At 39.8% G+C, this 21,703-nt stretch overlaps 1 protein-coding gene across 9 annotated transcripts in view; it reads right to left on the bottom strand.

The window, feature by feature from the left end:
- Positions 1-5,713: 5,713 nt before the first annotated feature.
- Positions 5,714-21,703, bottom strand: part of ptprua (protein tyrosine phosphatase receptor type Ua) — a 206,453-nt gene continuing 190,463 nt past the window's right edge. For 8 of the 9 annotated variants that reach the window (XM_024298204.2, XM_024298216.2, XM_024298209.2 and 5 more), the window contains 7 exons: positions 21,379-21,514; positions 18,922-19,071; positions 16,825-17,139; positions 13,497-13,622; positions 9,191-9,348; positions 8,317-8,452; positions 5,714-6,602 (listed from right to left, as the gene is read on the bottom strand). In XM_024298204.2, coding sequence (XP_024153972.1) covers positions 6,540-6,602; positions 8,317-8,452; positions 9,191-9,348; positions 13,497-13,622; positions 16,825-17,139; positions 18,922-19,071; positions 21,379-21,514 — 1,084 coding nt within the window. In that variant the 3' untranslated portion in view covers positions 5,714-6,539. Of the gene's footprint in view, positions 6,603-8,316; positions 8,453-9,190; positions 9,349-9,459; positions 9,703-13,496; positions 13,623-16,824; positions 17,140-18,921; positions 19,072-21,378; positions 21,515-21,703 lie in introns of those variants that run through there. The other variant, XM_036214365.1, reaches the window with a different exon arrangement.

The raw sequence follows: 21,703 nt of genomic DNA, 5'->3' as shown, positions 1-21,703 counted from the left end.
CCCTAATCATGTAGAGTAAAAACATGCAAACTTCCCCTGCCCCAAAAGATAAAAGAACAAGAAAATAAATCTGTTTAAAATGTCTAAAGAGTCAAATCTGAAATATACAAGAGCAAAGATCTTCTCACCTTGTGTTTCTTCCAGCAGCTGTGCCACAAAGGAGAGCGGTCGACCTCCGATCAGAGGGTAGCAAGTTCAGTTCCCTCCTTACTTCTGTCAAAATGTCCTTGGGCAAGACGGTGAACTGCACACGGCTCCTGGTGGTTTGGTTAGCAGAGCAGCTCTTCAGCCATTGGTGTGTGAATGTGTGTGTGGATGAATGGAACTGTGATTTTTAGAACCAAAAAGTATTAAGAGTACATCATTTACTTTGGGGGTTACTAAAATATGAAGGAATATTAGGGCCAATATAAAAAATACATACATTTATGAAAGTAAACTTGTAAATTTATGAAAAAAAACTTTACGAGAACACTATAAAAAAATATTTTAGAGGGAAAAAAATTGCTTTTTTGAAAATAAAGCTGATCGTGAAAGCCTCCATCCATATTAAGTGCCAATTAAATCCATCAAGGCAGCTGTTTGTGGTGATGCCATACGGTAGTTTATCATAGGGATCCATGTGTTCTAATGCATTTGGACCTCTGACAGTTTAGACGGCACGCCGCTGGAATTCAACTCCTCATGAGTCTTATTCTGAAGAAGCTCAGTTTCCAGCAAATTCCTTTTTACTCTCCATAAAAACATAGTATTTCTTTATTTGTGAACGTAAAATTCTAAAATATTGACTTTTTACTCATAATTTTGTTCTTCTAAAATGTGTACTTTTTTTCTTCATAATTTTATTAATTTATTCTCGACAAATGATTACTTTTTTGAAGATGTTGTGACTTTATTCTTGTAAATTTTTGACTTTTTCCATTAGTATTATTAGTATTACAACTGTATTTTCGTAAAATTGCAACTTTTTTTCTCAAATTTATGATTTTATTCTTGTAAACAAAGTTTTGTTTTTATGGTGGATCTAATAGCCTACTCCGTCATGCTAACTGACACTGAAAAAAAAAAGATCAGATAAGGATCGGATATTCTTACTGTGACCAAATCTTGTCTTGAACTTGAGTTTTTGGATCCCAGAGGTCCAAGCTGATTGACACTTTTAAAAAAATAAAAATCAGGTAAAGTTTTGGGTTTGTGAGCTTAAATATTAAGCTTAGTCTTCAGAAATTGTTTCTGCATAATAAGCTGGGATGAAAGAAAGAGCATCAATGGTTAACTGGCCCAACTTCCTTGTAGGTGACAACCTTTCCGGACAATCTCAAAGATTGGCTGGACAGAACAGAAATGCCTCCAGGAATGGACCAAACCACTTCAGGTGAGCTTTTGAAACCCATTGGGTACACTCTTTTCTAAACAAATAACAACAACTAAACCATCGACTGATGCCACTCAATGACCTGCAGTCTCTGTTTATCCGCACCCTCCCCAACATGCAGAAACGTCTGGCTGCTCATATATTAAGAAAGTGCTCATGCAGCAGAGGCAGCACGGCACACTGATAAGAAACACAGCCGGGGGGCACGAGTTTGGGTCAACCAATGATAAGTAGACCTTATCAGCAGTCCATAAAACACAGTAACAAGATGTGACATCGCTAGCAAGGCGCCACATGCAGATTAAATGTGCCGGGTGCTCAATCAGTGGATCATCTCGACGTCCTCCAATTATAGCGACGGCTGAATACTTGAGGCCCTGCTTGGTAGTAATGATAAAAAAAAAGTCCATTAAAGTTGCTAATTAAATTGGAAAGTGTAAATGAAAGTGCAGGTGGAGAGATAAAAAGAAGCCATTAAAAGCAGTTGAAGTGTGGATTCAGAGCTGAGGCTGACCAAGGGTCATCTACATCACCATAGGGGGTTCAGACTATTGACTGTATATGAGAACAGGACCGAGTAAGCCCTCTTACAAATATGTTCTTGCTAATCCTAACTGTTTTCATATTTTTTTCTCGACTTAAAATTATTGAAGTTATAAATTGACATATCATAAAAGTATGTATTTGACATCTAATCTTGAGCCCATTTTCAAGTGATAGGGGTGTGGCCTTCCAACTAGCTCACTCCTGATTGGCAAGAATGGTTTGCCTTGGAAATATTGACTCGGACTCATCACTGCTCATTTCTGGTTTCGACGTCCAAAAATAGCGACTAGAGTGACTTCATTTGGTTGGAACTGGAATTAAGCCATTTTTATGGGTGATGTCACACTCACTCAATCCAGTTCTCATATACTGTCAATGGTTACAAGAGTGACTTCTGGAAAGTCCAGCCCTGATTTCAGAGTTTGCCAATAACACTTTTAGTGCTTATTATTTCACTTTCTATGTTTTTTTTGATCATGTTAGAGGACTTGGATCCAATTGTTTTTTACTGATTTGTCATTTTTTTGTCTGTCTGTGGGGAAAAATAGGCAAACTTGTTCAGGGCACGTTGGCCAATGAAATATTAGGGTTTTAGACCACTCGGTGAATCTCTAGAGTAAAAATGTTTGTGCTGATTTCTTTTTCTATGAACATGCTGCAGGCAACAGGATGTAGTGAACACAACACACAAGAGTGAAGTTGGTGTGATGATGTGTTGTACGAATTTTACATTTTTTTTTCAACCTCAAGGAGTCCATTAGGGCAGTTCAAGTGTGCAGCCTGACTATTAGAATTTAGGAATTTATAATCAGATTGTTATTTGTGTGGGTATCCTATGGGGGTCTTATAGGCCCTATGCACCATTTGCACACCTTGTGCGTGGAGCGAGCGATGCACGCCCCTCACCAATGACAACATTACTCAAACATCAAAACAGCAAACTGGTCATCAAAAACTGATCCGGGACTAAAAATAAAAACGTCTGTTGTACTTTCAAAATAAAAGGTGATGTTCCGACGTGACATCAACACTGCAAGAAACACGGGTGTCCATTTCGCTATGGGCGACGACAGTTCAGTTTTGGTAGTACAAAAATATAACAGTTTATGACACAAAACGTGCATTTTTACAAGGTCTCCGTGAGGAAGGAGAGGACACAGGACCTGATTGCTTACATTTTAGATGAGCGAGGAGAGCGGGAAGAAGTACTTGACAATGGAGGTTTGTGTTAGCAATAGGATACATATTGCGATACACGTCTATATATATAGATATATATACGATATGTATCCCAATATATCTGAAGACACTACCCAACAATATTTTACTTTTTTTTAAAGTATGACTTCAGAATTATCTGAATATTAATACATTTTTTACAAAATGTTTTCTAATGATTGGAACGTTAAGCACTGCAGCTAAACCTCATAAAAAAGTTTCTTTTACCCAAGCGGAGATGCACTGCAGACGGACCAGTGTAAGGCTTTAGAGACAGGAAGTGAAGCTTGGAGTGGAAACTCCAGAAGGACAATATCTGATGATCTGTAGTGAGATTCTGAAGATATGTGGTTAATGGAGGAATCATGCAAATGTGTCCACAACCATAGACTGTATATAAGAATTACTGGACAGAGCAAGCCCCCCTCCTTCCGTGTTCCATATAGGAAGTACCACTGGGTTGCAAAAAGGCCAAAGTCCCATTGACTTACATTGGGAAACAGACAGTTATTTCTCAGTCATTTTATATGTCAGAATAATCATTCTTCCTCTGCTGCTTTCTGCTTAACTTCTTTTTTCTAATCCTAATTTTTTTTTTAAGATTTTTTTTCCATTATCACAAGTTATTAGAGTTATAAATTGACCAATCAGATGGCTCAATAAGCATCTGTGGGTCTGATGTCGAACATCTGGGGGGTTTGAGTGACAGATGACGGGTAGCCAATGGGAGCAGACTTCATCGATGCGGTCCGTGAAGACCTTTTAACACCTACTTTACAATTCAACAATGTACCAATCATTGTTCTACTGTTGTTTTCCTCAATGGAATGTACCGATGCAGCAGTTTCAAACAACAAGAGGAGCATGCTGTCGACATTTTTAGATGAGGATTTACTCTGTAGAAATAGATTTCACTCTGAGGTTATGTGCTTTGGACTTTTTTGTTTGTTTAATGTTCGTTTTTCTTTTTTTCACTGTTTTGATTGTAGCTTATAAATTATAAGTTGCATATATGCGCATAAAATCACCAACCAAAGTTTCATCTTCGCCGCAATTTTCCAGCTTCAGCCTGAATTAGACGCAGCCGTCTGAGGAGCGCGAGAGAAACATTAAAGGACCTGGTCGTATTTTCAAACAGAAAAAAGATCCAGTTGTTCACTTGTTAGGATGGTTATTTATTTTAAATACCGCTGAACGCGCTTCTCACGTGCATCTGATCAGACTATAACCTGGCTGCGAATGACAACTGAAAAGCTGCGGCGCGCGCGAGAGGGACACGCGCTGTTCTCCAGCGGCGTCACCCAAATGCTCCTTTTATCTCGACAAAAAGGAATAAATGTAAGTAAATCCAAAAGGACCGCTGATAGAATCAGAGTTGGGATGGTTCTCCCTCAAAGGTTTGAACAATGACTTGTACGATTCTCCTGAGCCGCCGTGATTAAAGAAGAAGCTGTTTACATCCGCAGTCACGTGGTTGAGGCGTGGAAAGAGGCAGACGGTTGCAACAAACTCACTCTTGATTGGCGACAGTACTTCCTGTAGATTCGATGACTCAGCTATGACTCAGACCAATCGCTGAAGATTGTTTGCAAATGGCGGTATCCGTTTCAGGAATTGACGATGAAAGCGGCGGCCTACTTTCGCGAGGAGAGGAAGTAATGCATTTCCAATGGGGGACCTCAGTGCTCGATCTGTCCATTGTTTTTTACAGTCTATGTGCAGAACCTACACTTCTCACTACCAACTTGTCATATATGGACATTGTGGGGACTTCTATTTCTGATCTTAATACAAATTGTTTATGCTACGTATAGTTTCTACATATATTTAGGTGATTCAACTGATAAAGCAAACTCTAAGGAAAGCTATTGCCTTGCTATGACTTTTCAAGGACATGTTTAGTCTAGGTATTTTGACACCCAGTGTTTCGTACAACTTTGATCCAACTTCTAATAACAACTATTTATCACCTTTTTAATAAATTGAATATTTTTCTAGTAGAAGGCTATCTCAACAACGTGTGGTTCAGGGCCCCACTGCGGCACTGTTTGACATTTTAAGTGTCCCCAACGTGTTGTTTTTTGACGTGTTGGCTGTTTCCATTAATTCATGGGTCCCTAACCCTTGGGACGCGGTATCGGACGCGGTACCAGATGTAGTTCCAGATGCGGAACATGTACTGGGCTAGGGTACCAGTACCAGTCCGCATCCCTAGGGTTGGGGACCCCTAATAAGCGTCTCTTGCCCAGTACCAAGCAGCCCTCGGATTGGTACCGGTTTGTGGTCCAGAGGTTAGGGACCCCTAAGGAACATCCAGCATATCAAAAGACGAAGAGTTGTGGACACCCAAAACGTCAAAAAGTGACGGGCCTTGAATCATGCGTCCATATATATAGCAAGTTGAGTTGGCACAACAGCTTTTCACAAGTTATCATTACAAATCTAAAAAAGATTTTCTCATTACCTAAAGGCTTTTATATACTTAAAATGTGAAGTAAATGGGTGCTGTTATTACTGCCCCCTCAGTGGAAGAAAGTACAAAAATAAAGAACATCAAGAACTGCTTCCAAGTACTCAGGCTTTAAGTAACAGCGTATTTTATTTCCTTTGCCTCTTTTATACACTATTTAGAAAATAAAAGACACTGAATAAATACAAACGTAGAAAGCAACGGATGTTTTGCCTGCGAAGCTCTCAGGAGCGGCCGAGGGAATCCTGGACCTGAAACACAGACGATCGGGCATGCAGACGCCGAACCCCCCCCGACCCGCACACAAAATATGGCACATTGAGAAGACTTTAAGAACATCCAGAAACACCCAAGAAAAAGAAAACAAACAAAGGACATCTCTGTACACAAATAATAAATAAAAAGATATGAGTTCAAAGACGAGTTCACTGTACAAATGAGTCCATCAGAACTTTTCTTTTTCTCACTCGGTCGGTCGAGCGACGGTCTCCTTCACAATAAAGTTAAAGTTTAGTACAGTACGACATGGGATGTTCACCAACAGCAGGTTGCACCATTTACAGTGTTACAAACAAAGACAGAATTTCAGGAGGAATCCGCTGCAGTGTTTGTTCATGTAAGGCAGGACACGGCGGAGCTCTTCAGATCCCCGGGTGAGCGGCGGTCAGGCTGTCCTGACGCTGTCCCTGTAATATCAGCTCCGCCCGTCCCAGCCCTCTGGTCTGATGGAAAGCTGCACAGAGGAGTCCGGGCGGATCAGAGCCCAGGAAAAAGCGAAAAAAGGGTCCCGTGGGTGGAAAATACGGTCTGTCAGGGCGGAGAATCCAGGCATGGCAAAGGAGACAACAGAGCTGAGTGAAACTACAACGATCCACGGTGGTGGATCTGTGACCAATTCCTTCAGGAGGGGCCAGAAGAAAGGCTCAGGTGCTATCTGACCTCCAAGCAGTTCAGGTACTCCTGGGCCAGCTCGTAGCAGAACCGGTACTGCTCCTGTAGAAAGAACATTTGTAATCAAATGTAACATACTATTTTGGTTATAAAAAATGGTTTATGAATGCATGGGAAGGACTATTTTTCCTCACTTCCTGTTATCTCCAACAGATCCTGGTATTAACAGTTAAATAATCAGCTGTTACTTTAACACGCTCAGATTTAGCCCTGATCAAATGTGTGATTGGTGTTAGAAGTGTGAAGGAGCAGATTCAGGGAGGTCTGTGAGAAAATCTTAAATAGCTACACCCTTGACTCTACCGAAGACCTAAATGGGTGACCCCTCCCTTCACGTTCTAAACAGGAAGTACCCACTGGCTCCAAAAAAATCCCCAAGACTTCTATTGAGAAATAAACAGCTGTGACTCAGTCATTGTATTTTTGTATTGTGGAAAAAATGGCGACTGAATTGACTTAATTTTGTTGGAGCTGGAAGTAATTAATTTTCCATGTGTGACATCACACTCGTTCGGTCCAGTTCTCTTACACAGTCAATGAGCAGCACCAACCAGGTTCTTGCTCCACCCCCCTTATCAACTTTGATCCTCATCTCCTAAATGTGTCTTTTTTTTCATCTCAGCAGCATTTGTCATGTGTAATTGATCCTATTGGAGGTTGATTTCCATGTATTTACATTTACATTTCCATTTGTGCTGACTCAGCGCGCCTAGGTCTATCTCAATGTGTTTCTACCAGGTGTTTCATCTTGTAAGTTATGGGGGGAAAAAAGTCATCAGAGGATTAAAATGTTTATGTTCTTTGTTAAAGGGTACCCAAACAGGGGTGGGGGTGGGGAACAGGACTGTTATCATTACTGGAGCTGCCGATCATGACGTGGGACTCTGAAATAGTTGACTCAGGGTTTAGTTGCCATTTAAGTCCTTAAGACACACTTGGGAATTTTTTGTGTATTTTTAGCTTTTTTTTTTGTAGCATTATCTTATAATAAAGAACTTATATAAATTAATTTAGAATTAAACTTGCATTTTTGAGTATGTCTTAATTCAAATCGCGCTGAATCAGAAAACCAGATGCTTGAAAATGCTCAGTCTAATGGCGCAGCTGCTGAAATGGGCGTGGCAAAGTCTCCTCTTGTCTCACTCTGGCCCGCTCATTCGTAAGTGTGTGAGACACGATGATCGAATTGCAATTCTGCCTCAAAACCATATGACTGGATTCATCCGATATTGCCCGTTATTATTTTTGTGCAGCTAATGTTAACTTGAGGCTATGAGCTTGTACAAAAACAGAGCTCTCGGTGATGGATAGAGGGGGTGGGTTGTCAACTGTTCCGCCCACAACCCAAAATTGTATTTCTAATGAGCTACTGCCACTGTGCAGAATATATGTACTAAAAACAACAAATTGGAACGATTTTACAATAGGAACAAATATTATTTTAATCCTACTGGCACAGGGCAGAATGGATGCATCCCTTCATCCTTCATTATTGATACCCTGACACTTCATTCCTGCTTAGATGGAGTCCTCTGGACTCATCAATTTTTATATATATTTTGGTTACCTTTACAGGAATTTTAATCCCAGGAACATTTCATTAACTGAGTAAAAATATTTTTTGTCACGATTACAGCTCTTTCTCAAAGATCTTCTTTCAAGCTTTTTTTTTTTCTTTTTTTTTTACTAAGTGAAAAGTTCTCGTATGACTTTGAAAATAATCCCAGAAAGGTGGGATGGAACGGGAGAGACTCACCACCGTTTCCACCATGTTCGGCTTGGAGTTGCGCAGAGTTTTGGCAGCGAAGAAAACATCCACCACGCTGTGGTGACGGATCATCTCCAGAATCATGGTGCAGGCACAGAAGGTCCCACTCCTGCCGCCGCCGTTCCTACAGGAGGAGCACGAAGAAGAAAAAAGGGACGCGAGGACGTGAGTGGCTCAATAAAGATGAGGGGCGGCCTCTCTGAGGTGGCGAGGAAATGTCAAAGTTTGACTGAGTCCACATCAAGCATGCTGTCAGAAAAAAGGCCATCTGGTGGACTTTGAAGATGAATATCAGAGAGAAGTTCTCATTAAAATACAGAAAGTCAGATTTAATCTGAGGCTTCTTGAAACCATCTTGAACCCTGAGGAGTAAAACCAATGACAGCAACTGTACAACAGTTCAGTCTTCAGGTGGAGGAGGAGGACTTCCATGAATTGCCATGTCATGTCTGAAAATGTCATGTCATATTCTGACAAAAACAAAATAATTGAAACTCCTCAGGAGCTCCAAACAGACTGAAATAATAAATCTGTCCCATTTAAACAATGAAAAACAAAGGATTCAATTTACTTCAATTACTGCAAATGTTTTCATTTCTTAGACTATAATTAAAGTTATTTGGCCTTTGTTAGCTGTTCTGCCTGGAGTGTCAGAGCATAACATAGAATTATTGCTTGCATAAAGGAAACAGTTGCAGTAAAAACACTTCATATCATCAAGCCACAGCAGGAGAGGTTTTACAGAGGCATTGTCAGTTAAGGATTTCAAAGCTTTTTAGGGAAAAAAAATCTCAAAAAGTATATATATATATTTTACATTTTGCGACTTTACGTTTACAGATTTATTCAAAAGCTAACTTACAGGCAGTGGACTATGGTGCGCCCCTCCCCACACTCCCTCTGCCAGTTGTGAACCTGAGCCAGCAGACTGAGAAAGGTCTTCTTGGAGTCGGGGACTTCCCGGTACGGAGACCAGCGCAGGAACTGGAAATGTCGCACCAGGAGCTGGCCTTCATGAAGCTGCAGAAAAAAAACGCACAAAACAGATCAGGATTGCATCCCGCTGCATGGCTGATTCTGTCATGCTCCATCTGTCCTCGGGTTCTTGAAGTTCTTAGAGATGTCGTTCATTTGAGAGTCTTCAAAGACCGGGGGTTCAAAAAGATTTCCATGAACTTTTCTCCTTTATATCAGTTTTCATTGTAATGCATAAAGTTAAAAACCTAATTCTGTGCTGAGGTTCTTTGGCATATAATGAATCTACAGGGAAATCAAAGCACTAGGGACTTTTACTACATCTACTGCATGAAAGAATACCTTCTTGGAACAGAGTCTTTTGGGTTCCTGCTCTGTGGGGGATGTCTCCTTTGGATCCTGCAGAGGATAAGTTCTGACATGGACTCAAGAGCATTTAAGAAGTGGACGGGAGCAGGGGAAGTTTATGGTTCTGCTTTGGGACCTCAGAATCTACTGTTGAAGAATGAGGTTTAAGGAACAGGAACTAGGAGGTTCAACGCATTCTTACTCCAAACTTGTCATATATGGATGTGCAATTCGGGCCCCCCGCCACATCGCTTTTTTGCATTTTGGGTGTCCCCAACTAGTCGTTTTTTGATGTGATGGCTGTTTCCATTAAAACCGGGCTCCCCAACCTCCGGAAAAGGAACCAGGGCCACTTGGTACCGGGCCACAAAAATGCATATGCTAATCAAGGGTCCCCAACCCTCAGAACATGCTACTGGACCAGTACCAGTATCGTTGTGGTACGCCCCAGTACAGTTCTGGTCCAGTACCGGGATGTGGACCGTACCCGCGTCCAGTACCAAGTCCAGAGGGTCGGGGACCCCAGATTTAATAGGAACAGCCAGTATATCTATCAAAACTGACAAGCTGCGGACACCCAAAATGTCCAAAAGTGACGCGGAGGGGGCCTGAAGCTTACGTCCATGAATGACGAGTTGGGAGTGAGAATGTGTAGGGAGGGTTTGACTGCTAAAGAAAAATAGTTCCTGGGATTTTGGAGGATCTACTGAGGTCAAAGGGGAGAAGCTTCAAGTGTTGCAGGAGCTAAATTTAAACACACTCAACTACCATGGCGACACAGACACTCCTAATATTTTCCACGTTTAAGCAATTACAGATAACAAAAATGTGAATTTAGCAATAATTAACAGTTCAAAGAAAACATAGCATTAGACCCAGTTTCTTTGTTTCAAATATGCAGCATATTATTCTAAACACTGCAGGGCAGGGTCACCATAGGAGTTATTTGGCTTCATGATAATGGCATGACTGACAGCTAAGCAGGGCTAGAATATGTGACAAGTCAAACAGATGTTTAGATTTAAAACAAAGTGACACATGAACCACAACCGGGTTTACTCCAAACCAACACTAAAGATGGATTGGTATAGTTTTCTTAAGCTAACCAACGCATTTTCCACACTATATGGTGCAGCAGATTACGAGCTCCAATGCAATCTTTTTTTTTTTTTTTACTTATGTTGTATAAGGCTCACCAAACTATAAGGTGCATCAACAGAGACAAAAAGACCCAGAATTAAGTCTGTCAGTCTTTCACTTTATTTACAGCTTTCACAGTAGGCCTAATTCTACAACTTGTTTGTAACACGCAACGAATTAGCTGCGTTAGAAGCACTAGCCACGTTAGCGTATTCACCATACCTGTTACAACCTACCATGTTTGCAAAACATAAAAAAAATCAGACTAATACTGCTAAAACAAATGTTACTGTGACTACAATAACTCCAAAACACGTTAGTAACGTGAAAAAAAACAAAAACTTTGACATTGCTACATATTAGCCGTGTCAGCGTATTTACAATAACACCAAACTATTTTTTTTTGTGACATGTTAAAAAAAATACACTGATAATGCTAAAAAACTAACTGTGACTACGCTAACTCTAAACCTTGTTAGCAACATGTAAAAAAAAACACACACATTCTGACACTGCTACATATTAACCCTTGTGCTATCTTATGGGGTCCAGATGACCCCACTTTTTATGTAAACATGCCTCGGAGACCGGAAAGGTTAAACGTGTTAGCGAATTAACAACAACACCCAACATTTTTGTTACACATAGAAAAAATAGGACTGATAACGATTAAAAAAAGTTACTGTGAAAAAAAACACAGTCTCCGCTAAACATTAGCCGCGTTAGCGTGTTTACAAAAAACACCCAAACTTGTTTGGAACTCTTTAAAAACTACAGACTGACGTTTTGACAGACCACCGTGTACCTCTAAAAATTGCTTTAACATCAGTAAGAAAAACCAGAATGAATCCATAATTCCGGTTTACCTTCATATATACTGCTGTATTTAAAAAAAAAAAAAAAATACCGGTAAGGCTTTTAATGTCACCTTAGAGTGCGGAGAATATGGTGGGTTAGTCAGGAGAGAAACAGGGCATTTTGCAGCATCACAGCATAAATGTGTAGTCTGAGATTGTTCAAGAAAAATCCTCCATTTTCTTTCAACAGTGATGATAAACACGTTTTTTTTATTCTATCCTCAAACTGTTAATCTGTGGTTTAAAACATCAGTTTAGATGTACTCATGTTCAAAACCATCCATTTGATTTAAATATGTTTACACATAAAGCTGAGTGTGATTTTAGGTTAAGATAAAGTTTTTAAGAAAAATGTGAGACTTTAAAAAGCTGATTACTAAAGGTCCTGATGTGTGAAAGTTCTTTCAGCTGAAGGGTTTTGGATTTTACATAAACTGCGTCACAGATCACTGGCCTGTCATGTGGTATCCCTCCAGGTTCTGTGTTAGGGCCTCTGCTTTTTCTATTTCTTCACAGTGCAGAGTTATTAACAAATTAGCCATATTGTTCCCGTGAGGTTTGAAGAGTCGCAGGAAGTTTCCAGACTGCTGAGCAGACACCAAGTAAAGGGATCTCCAATTACACTCAGAGAAGACAGAAGGGCTGCTCATTAGACAGAACCACTTATGTGTGAAAACCTTCCATCCACTGAGAGCTAAAAACATTTTCACTTCATGTCAGGATAGACTCCTCTGGTAGCTGTCAGGTCTGGGCTGTAGGTGAGAGATGGGTGTGCCTCTATAACCCCACTCCTTCATTTGTGAACTCTTGCAAGAAAATCCCACTTTTCTATATGGTTGTCAGATTTTGGATCTTTTTGGAGACAGAAATAATCATATTATTAAAAAAAAGAAAAAGTAGTCTGGCTGAAAGAAAATCCGATTCTTTTGAATTTTTTTTTTTCACCTATCACCTGCATTTTATTATTGAAATTTATAAGTCAAGGTCTGAATCTCGAAGTGTTGTCAAGCTCATAATAAAACATGAAATGATATTATTTTCATGCAAAAGTTTCCAGCCTGAATAAATCCTATCATAAGTGGAGTGAATCAGAACTAAGGTGGCAAAAAATCAATTATCATATTTTGGAAAAAAGATAGTAAACAAACTATTGTTTCTTCAACTGATACACAGAAGCAGATATTTTAGTTACATATAAAAATAACAATAAAATGTGTTTTTCTTGATTTTTTTTTCAAGCTTCTTAAGAAATAACAATTTAATGTTTCAGGATTTGATCAAATAAGACATTTAACATTTAATGTTAAGCTTAATTAAATGTAACACTTTTTTTAATTCACATGACATGTCTAAAAATAAACTAATTGGATAATAAGTGTCATAATTTTGTATAGAATTACACTGAATCGTGTTATAAACAAGTAAAAATTGAACTGAGAGTTATAAAAGTGTAAACTCTCATTTATACGAAAAAAAAGTGTGATAAGTTGATGAATGGAAGGGGATATTACACGTTTAATTGACTTAGAGTAAATTGTTAGTAGCAGAGCTACTAGTATAATTATTGACATAGATTAAGAAATCGGCAATACAAGTCTTTTTTAGTGTTGTAAAAATAAAAAAATCAAATCTTGAGAACCGCAAATGATGTATTTTGCATATTTTTTTTACACATGCTGCATTCACGTCTCCGTCATAGATGATCTCTGAGAACACGCTGGTCAATGTGATGATGCATGTCAGCATCTGAAGGCTGACACACGTCATCCTGAAGGATTTCCGCCGCTCTAAATCAGAACTGACCCAACCAGATAAAGCCTGTTTTCGTTTTCGTCGTCTTCCACCTACCCGGGTGATGTTCTGAATCCGGAACAGGCGGATGATGACGTCATCGTCGGCGGTCCGGGACAGAAGCTCCACTGTCATGGGTCCAAACTGCTGCAGCCCCGGCTCTGGCCAATACTGCAGACAAGGCTGGGTGGGGGAGGAGTTGATGGAGGGAGGAGAGACGTGCACAGGTCATTAGCCTTGACTCGACTGATGCAGAACCAATCATTATGTCAGGAGCCAGCGATGGTGAAGCCAGTAACAAGACACCTGAGTATTGACAGCACAGACAATTAGCCTAAATGACAATGATTACCCACAAATAGCAACCATAAATTAAACGAACCAAAAAAAACCTGCTGTGGCTGGAAACAATCCTTCACATGAGCCACAGTCTCCCAGCTTCAATTATTCATCAGGACCATCATTACCATTTATAAATTAGAGTGGAAGACCGCGGCTGTGCATGAGGGAAACAAACAAAGTTAGCTGAGAGGCTGGAGGTGCTCTGTGGGCGCACGGCGAGCGATGACTTTGAGGGTGAGCAGACCCCTGCAGAAGGAAGCGATAACACTGACATTGTGTCATGAGGGTATTAACAGGTGACACTGAGCAGGAGAGGAGATAAATATTTATACACCCCGACAGAAGACAGACAGCCCCGGTCCAGGAGGACAAACCGGGCCTGTGTGCGTCTGTCTGTGCCTCCGAGAGCTGAACTGTTAATCCACTGGCAGCAAAAGACAAGGAGGAAGAAGAGAGTGACAGCGGAGGAAGGACAAGCTACAGCTGACAGGCACGGCGGAGATGTTCAGCACCAATGAGATATGACACGGTGACAGAACGCCGAAAGGGAGATGGCGGAACAAACCTACGCACGTGCAAATATGGAGGGGGGGCAGTAAGAGCGTGTTAATGGAGTGACAGCGAATTAAATCCAGGCAGAGCTGAGGATCAGTGGAGGAGTGAAAGTGTGGGAATTCAAGTTTCCCTGGAGAAATTGTTAATGGGGGCTTGTCCGGGATTCAAACCCATTATAACAAACAATCACCTAATTTTTATCTAAATTTTTACTTTTATCCCACATTTAGCATTTTACAGTATACATGTATTGAATATTTTATTTTATTTATTTTAATATGACCATATGATGGTGGATCTAAAAACAGAAAATAATTCAATTACAGTTTGTTTCAGTCGAAAAACATAAGTCATGAATGAAAACCAATCATCAAGTACTGCCAGTTGTCCTTCCACTTGTTAACTGCACTTGAAATAATCACAAACTTTATAAAAATATGAAAGATGAACATGTTGATAAAAAAGCTCCAGCTTGGACGAGTATCTATTTTCTTTGACCACAATACTCATTTGCCTTCTTTTCCAGAACATTTCGTGAACTCTGTTTGTGTCAGATTAAAGCAGTGGTGTGTCTTTTTGTGCTTTTTTTTGTTTTGAAAATGTGTTTTGCCTCCTACTCAGCAGTGAAATAGCTCCTCATCTGAGTAAACTGCCAGACTTTCGGAGACAGCTGCTTGATTTTTCCCAGTAGAGGAATTGCTTTTTGGATAGGTCTAGCAGTTAAGTGTGCAGGACGCAGGCGAGGGTGTGACATCTTTTAGGTTTTCATTATGTGGTATTTGGATTTTTTTTATTTTTCCCGTCGTGTTCTACAAACTGATCCTGTTGTTGTGTTTGTCGCTGCTAAGGAAATTGGCTCAGACAGTCTAACGTCCCACTGTCATCTTTGAACAGCAACTACAATGACTTTTCTCTTCATGACTGATACACAGGGTAAAAAAAATGGACAAAATAAACCATAGATTCAATAAAATGAGCAACAACTGTTATTCCAAAACACGCCTAAAGCACATTCTTAAACGCATACAGAGTTCAGTAAAGAGAGGCATCATCTTGGGTTTTTCTTCTTTCGTTACTCTTTAATAGGACAAGTTTGGCCCCTACAGCTAGAATAGGCTTAGAGCAAAAGTCAAAGCGGTGCAAATCTCCAAAATCTTACTTCAAGCTTTTATTTCATGCTCTAGACTGATTTAAACTGGTTCATCTGTGTTTCATCTCTGCGTCTTTGCACAGAACATTCTTTAAAGGGTAACCAAACATTAAATCAACTTTTTTTTTTTGGCTGTTGACCTCTATAAATGGGGCTTCAAAAGGGATGTCAGTTGGTTCTTGCCACATTTTTGACAAATAATAATAAACTTGTTTAATTCCTGAAATTGCAGTCTGTGTCCTGCCCCCTACAGGCTAAAATGAGGTATTACAGTTGAATTTTGTGATTGGTCAACTAGTGTAAGTTGCTTCGGAAACGTCATCATGCTCTGCAGTTCTAGTATAAAAGCCCCGCCCATATTTATTCTCTAACGGTCTGTCGTTAGCATGTTAGCTTTAGTGTGGCTCGAAGGTGTATTGCTTTTGGTCGTCAAAAATCTGCTGGCTTGTATAACTTTCCAGTAGACTTAGAAGTTAGCCAACAGTGGTTTAGTGAAATTGGTTTGAATCCAGCGAACTCTGTCTTGAAGATGAGATTTGCAATGAATGTTACACTAAGGATTATTTACTTAATACGTTAGCCTTTATTAGCTTATTATGCTAGCATTATTTTACCACTGAGACACGGGCCCCCTTCAGTCAGAAGGTTGAGGAGGAAAATTCTCAGCCTACACAAAACTTTCTGGAGGCGCAGAGTGATCAGATTACCTCGAACTAAACTCTCTGTCACTGTCAATCATAGATCCAAACCACACCTCCCCCGCTCAGCCCGCCCCTTTTTTTTGCATTTTTCAAATCTTGACTGAGAGTGGAGTCAGTCTCCAACTGTCCTGTGGTGTTACATTTAATCAGTCCGAATGTATGATCACTTCTGTCATTTCTGTGTCTCATATTCATCCATTCATCCATAAACTTTATGCAAAATTTCCCAGGTCATTTCCCCATTAATTTTGCGACAAAAAGTCAGAGAAATTGGAAACAGGTCCGGGTTTCAAAAATGGAAACTTCTGTTTTACTTTCAAAATAAAACTGTATGAAATGTTATTTTATATTTCAGGTGACGTGCCCTGGTGATAATACATGTTAACATCGCACAGTTTCAAAATGGATGATGAAAATGTGTCCTGGCAGCAAGAAACATGTCATGTATTTATGAACCAAAATATTGATTTTACAAGAACGCAATGATAGAAAAGGCATGGGGCCTGAATACGAGAGAATACCATAGTTTTAGACCAGAGCTGCAGTGGAGTCAATGTAAACTAACTGATGGTCTTGAGATGGACTCCCAACACAAGAAAGACTTGAATCATTAACTATATATCCAGTCTTGTCTCACCCAAGCAGAGTTGGACTGGTTGAGCTGGTTGAGCATAACCACTGAGGTGCAGCCGTAGTCGTACACGAGCCTCCAGAAGTCGGTGGTGGTGCCGGGCAGCGGGTGAGGGGTCACCACGAAGGCGGCGGGCCGGAGGAAGCTGTCGGCGAGGGCGGCGTTGATGTAGTTGCTGCTTTCCCCCTCCGTGGTGACGAGGAAGGCCAGGGAGCGGTCCGGGGGCAGGACGTCCATGCTGCGGTTCTTCTCGCGGTTCCTGGGCATCAGAGAGATGCTGCACTCCTCCACGTCCAGGTGAGGAGTCACAGAGTTCAGCGTCTGAGAGGAAACGATGGAGGGACGTGGAAACACGTGTTCACACTTTGGTTTTAAAGACAAAAAAAGCTTCAAAACAAACATTCAGATTAAAAAAGAAACAAGAATGGTCCAAAAACTCCGAAATTATTAGTCAAAAACACAGATATACTTCACAGATAAAATGTCTTCAGTCCAACCCTAAAAAACAAGGTTTAATGAACTGATTATATTTCTCGTCTCCCTCTGAAAATTACCCCGTGGATTTGGATAGATAGAGATGGGAATGGAAAAACTTGCAGTTATGAGTGGACTCTCTGATTGGATGCCTCATGAGTGGCAATTAAAGAACGCAGAAATGTTTAAATTATATGTCAGAGCTGATGGCTTCTCTGCCTAAAGGTCAACAATCACAGTCTGGAAAATGCATAACCGCTTTTACTCAACGGAGGAATATTTTCTCATCATCAGTATGCACTGAACATGATCAGTATATAATCGCTGGACTCAGGGTTAACATGTTTATTATGCAGAGTTAAGAAGCTGCTTTTTTTGTAGTTAAAGACCAATCCGAGGAAAATTTTGTTTTTGGTGTTTTAAGATGTTCTTGTGGCATTTTTTTCATGATGTAGGACATATATAAAGAAAATTAAGCTTAAAATTGTATTTCTGAGTATTTCTTTATTCAACTTGTTGTGAAAAAGAGAGGAAAAAAATGCAGTTAGAACATAAAAACACACTGGATGGGCCAGAAGCTCCCTGCTCTGAAACAAGGAATTTACCAAGTTGTGGGCAACATGTTTGTGCGATTTCTCCGCACAAATAACTGTGTGCTAAAAAAACAACACAGTCCTAAAAATGTTGTCTAAAAATGTCATAATTATATTTAAAATACAAATGGGAAACATTTTGCAATAGATCAAAAGATATAAATAAAAATAGATGCAAAAAATGTGTTAAAATTCAAGAAAAAAAGTTAATCAGTTCTGCTTTTGTATTTATTTTTTCAAATAAAAAGAAAGAGTTGCATATTTAGCAACCTTATTTATACTTTAACACCTCCCTACCCCTACATTTAGCCCTCCAAACGTAGATTTATGGAAAAATAGTGTCTCATCGAGCTACCGTTAGGGCAGAGCTTCCAGCGCTCAAATATACATAACAGCAACGCTTTTATAACTTTAAAGAGGTCATGTTACATCAAAAAGTCATTACTTACATTTAAATGTAAACTTCTGTGCTTCAAACCTACCAAAACTCAGACACCACTCTCACTACAAATGCCCCTACAAATGAGGGGTAGGGAGAAGGCAAGAATTCGAATAGGGACTTTGTTTAGCTTTTTTTATTGTTCTTTTTAACTCCTGTGTCTAAACCTGGGTCTTTTTAACCCTTTTAATCCCAACCAAACAGTCGAGCAGATTTAGAAAACCTGCTCTTAAAAACATTGATTGTGTGTATCACTCCCCCAAGGCAATATGCTGAAGCAATGAACTTTTTATTTTATTTAAATTTTTATCTTGATTGGGTTATTAAAGGGTGAATGTGACATAAAAGGTTGTTAAATTTACTCAGTATTTAAAAAAAGCCACTTTAGTATCATTTTAAATCTTTGACCTGACAGCTTTTTAAAGTTCTTTTATAAATATCGTATTATGTACCAACTATTTTGCTTAATGATTCCTCAGGTGACTTGTTGCATCTAACCGAGTTAATTAGTTCCTACTTCCACGCTGTCTTTTGTTAAATCCCAAACACAATAAATCAACTTGAACTCTGATGACCTGGAACCTCAAAGGCGGTTACCTGGAATTCCTCCCGGAGCTGCGAGGTGTTGCTCTGCGAGTCCACTTTGAGCATTTCCTTGTAGGTCGGGGCGAACTCGGCGACGGGAATGGCGGTTTCTCCACAGAGACAAGCTTCCAAGATGGCATCGTGGATGAACACGTACTGCTCCTGAGGAACATTCAAACAAACTCAGAGCCACACCAAAGACTCTTCACCCTGATTGGGCAAACAGGGTGATCAGGTGCGATTAAAACCCGATTCTGACCGATAAGAGGAAGAGCGACACCTTCGTTTTTTTTTTCAGTCTCAGGTGGAAAATTCATAAACAGCAAACACACAACAGAGCCACACAGCACCAGCTGGGCCGTAACCAACAAACACGGGAATTTGTTTTGAAGCAAAACCAAATAAAGTATTTATTATGCAGCAAATGTTTAAAATTAAAGCCATAAAACGCCTGGCGCCCAACCTATTTATCATCTTTAATGGATTCCAGAGCTGTAAATTTCTGTTCAGCTGCAGCTGAAAGGTGGAAAGATAACGTGCAAATGGAGATAAATCGTATTGTTTTGTGGTTAACATAAAACTTGTTTAATAGCAGTTCTATAAGGATAACTTTCTTTTAAAACTTTTCCTATTCAGTTAATTAGTGTCTGTTTTTTTGCATGGAATCTTTTACTTTTGTCCAGTTTTAGTGAGCTGGAAGCTAGAATGTTGGCATGTTTGTTTTTGATGCTGGTGGTTAAAAAAAAAAAAACTCAAGTCATTACCTCCAATCAAGGATGATTATTCTATTACTATAATCCACTATCCAGTGTATAAGCAGGCTATATGCTTAATTAGACCAATGGTATAATAACAGAGGAGACAGGGGAGTCATGCAGAGTTGGGAAAACTACAGAAGAAAACACTTATGAGTCACAAAATGAAAGCCAGAAGAAAAGAACAACACATGTATATTTGCTTTGAGGATTCTACTGGAGAAGAACAGAAATTATTAAGGATTTTCTTTGTGTTACTGTAGAAAAAGTCTATCACACAATACAGAGATGAGATGTTTGTATGGAGTGGCAGAGAAGTATGGTGGAGTTGTGCATTGGGCAGCAATGCTCTCAAAGGGCATGTGCTGCACGTTCTAGAACACGCTAAAAATGGGTTGTTGAATGCACATTTATCCAATGGTGTTCACACTGGACAAACCCTCCACCAATAGTTGTAAGTGGTTTGGTGCAAAATTACGAAGTGGAGCAAATCTCGTGAATCTTGCTCCAAGCTTTTTCTTTCACAGCTCTATTCCTATATATCAAATATATATTTCAGCTTGTGACAAACCGCAATTATTCATTTCCCCTCCATGATCAAATGAGTTGCAAGCAACGTCATCCATATGTTACTACCAAATCCGAGGTCAAAGCTCAACTGGCTTAACTTTCAATGTGTGTTCAAGATATTTTGTACTTAAGAGTCCAAAAATGATCTTAAAAACTTGAGTAGTGACTCAAGGTGCTAAAGTCATTGTGTACATAGTTTAAGACATCGATGAGATGTGCTGTGGGTGTGACAGAGAAGTTTAAGGTGGAGTGGACTGTGGTGACAGACGGACTGAAAGGTAGATGACACTGTGATCTATAGTGAGAGCAGGAGACAGTTAGAGGAACATCTAGAGAGATGGAGGTTTAGGCTTGAATAGAGAGGAATATGAGTTTAGCTTCAGCAGGACAAAGTATCTATAGCCTCGTTTCTATTGAGCACTCCAGAGCAGTAAGGAGTAGTACGGTACGGTCCAGTTAATTCTGGCAAGCGTTTCCACTCAGTTAAGCCTCGCTTCCACTGAGCATTTTGTTTCTGCTTGCGTGTCATTGCATCATTGTAGCACGACAACTAGAAAGGCAATAACAATGCTTCTGTAAAGACGAAAAAACAGAAACGCTATCTTAGGGCTATTTTGGTGCCTTCTAGTGTCGTCAAAACTTTCGGCCAATCAGCGGGTGGCTACAGCAGCTCCAACCGTTCAGTTCTATTTTTTAATGGATCTGCAACCATAGTTGGCCCTCTAGTTCACTACTGTTTTTGACCCAACATGAGTCCTAAAACTATTACATTTTGAATCCCTTTAGATTATATTTTATTGGGATTAATTTCTTACTTTTTACTATTTTTTATACAAATGTCATATTTGTCTATTCTTTGCAGAACATTTCTGAATATTGTGCTTTATTTGAACAAACTTGGATTCAGAAAACTGTCTTGACATTCTAGAGATGTTTTCTGCACAGTGAGCTTTGGTCTATCATGTTTTTTAAAGAGTCTAAAGTTTGTCAAGTTAAAATTCACTTTTACTTTACATTTCCTGTTTTCTTTCCTGGCCTAAAATAACCAACGATGACACATAAAAGTGCAGGAAGACGTGTCTTCAGTTGTCGTGAACTTGGACTCATCAAACCTGTCGGGACACGTTCGGACCCTCGCACTCACTTCAGTCTGGATCATGTTGATTCTGCGGGAGCAGAGGGTCTTAACGCAGTTGTAGATGTCCACCACTCCTTCACACTCGGCCATATCCAGCATGACATCCAGCACGATGTAGCAGCCGGTCCGGCCTGCCCCCATGCTGTTAGGGAGGAGAAAGGATGAACTTGGAGAAAGCAAACTCTAGAGTTAATCTAAAAACCCAACGTCAAACTTTTGATAGGAAAGTCGCAGAACAAAGGACTGTCAGAGAAAAATTCCAAATAAATCAAAGAACTTCAGAAGTTGTCTTTGTTACTCAATCTAATACAACCTTCAGCTCTAATTCTTT

The sequence above is a fragment of the Oryzias melastigma genome, linkage group LG11, assembly GCF_002922805.2.
Source record: "Oryzias melastigma strain HK-1 linkage group LG11, ASM292280v2, whole genome shotgun sequence".
Classification (NCBI taxonomy): domain Eukaryota; kingdom Metazoa; phylum Chordata; class Actinopteri; order Beloniformes; family Adrianichthyidae; genus Oryzias; species Oryzias melastigma.
The sequence above is the reverse complement of the archived record's forward strand: the minus strand, read 5'-3'. Positions and strand labels throughout refer to the sequence as shown.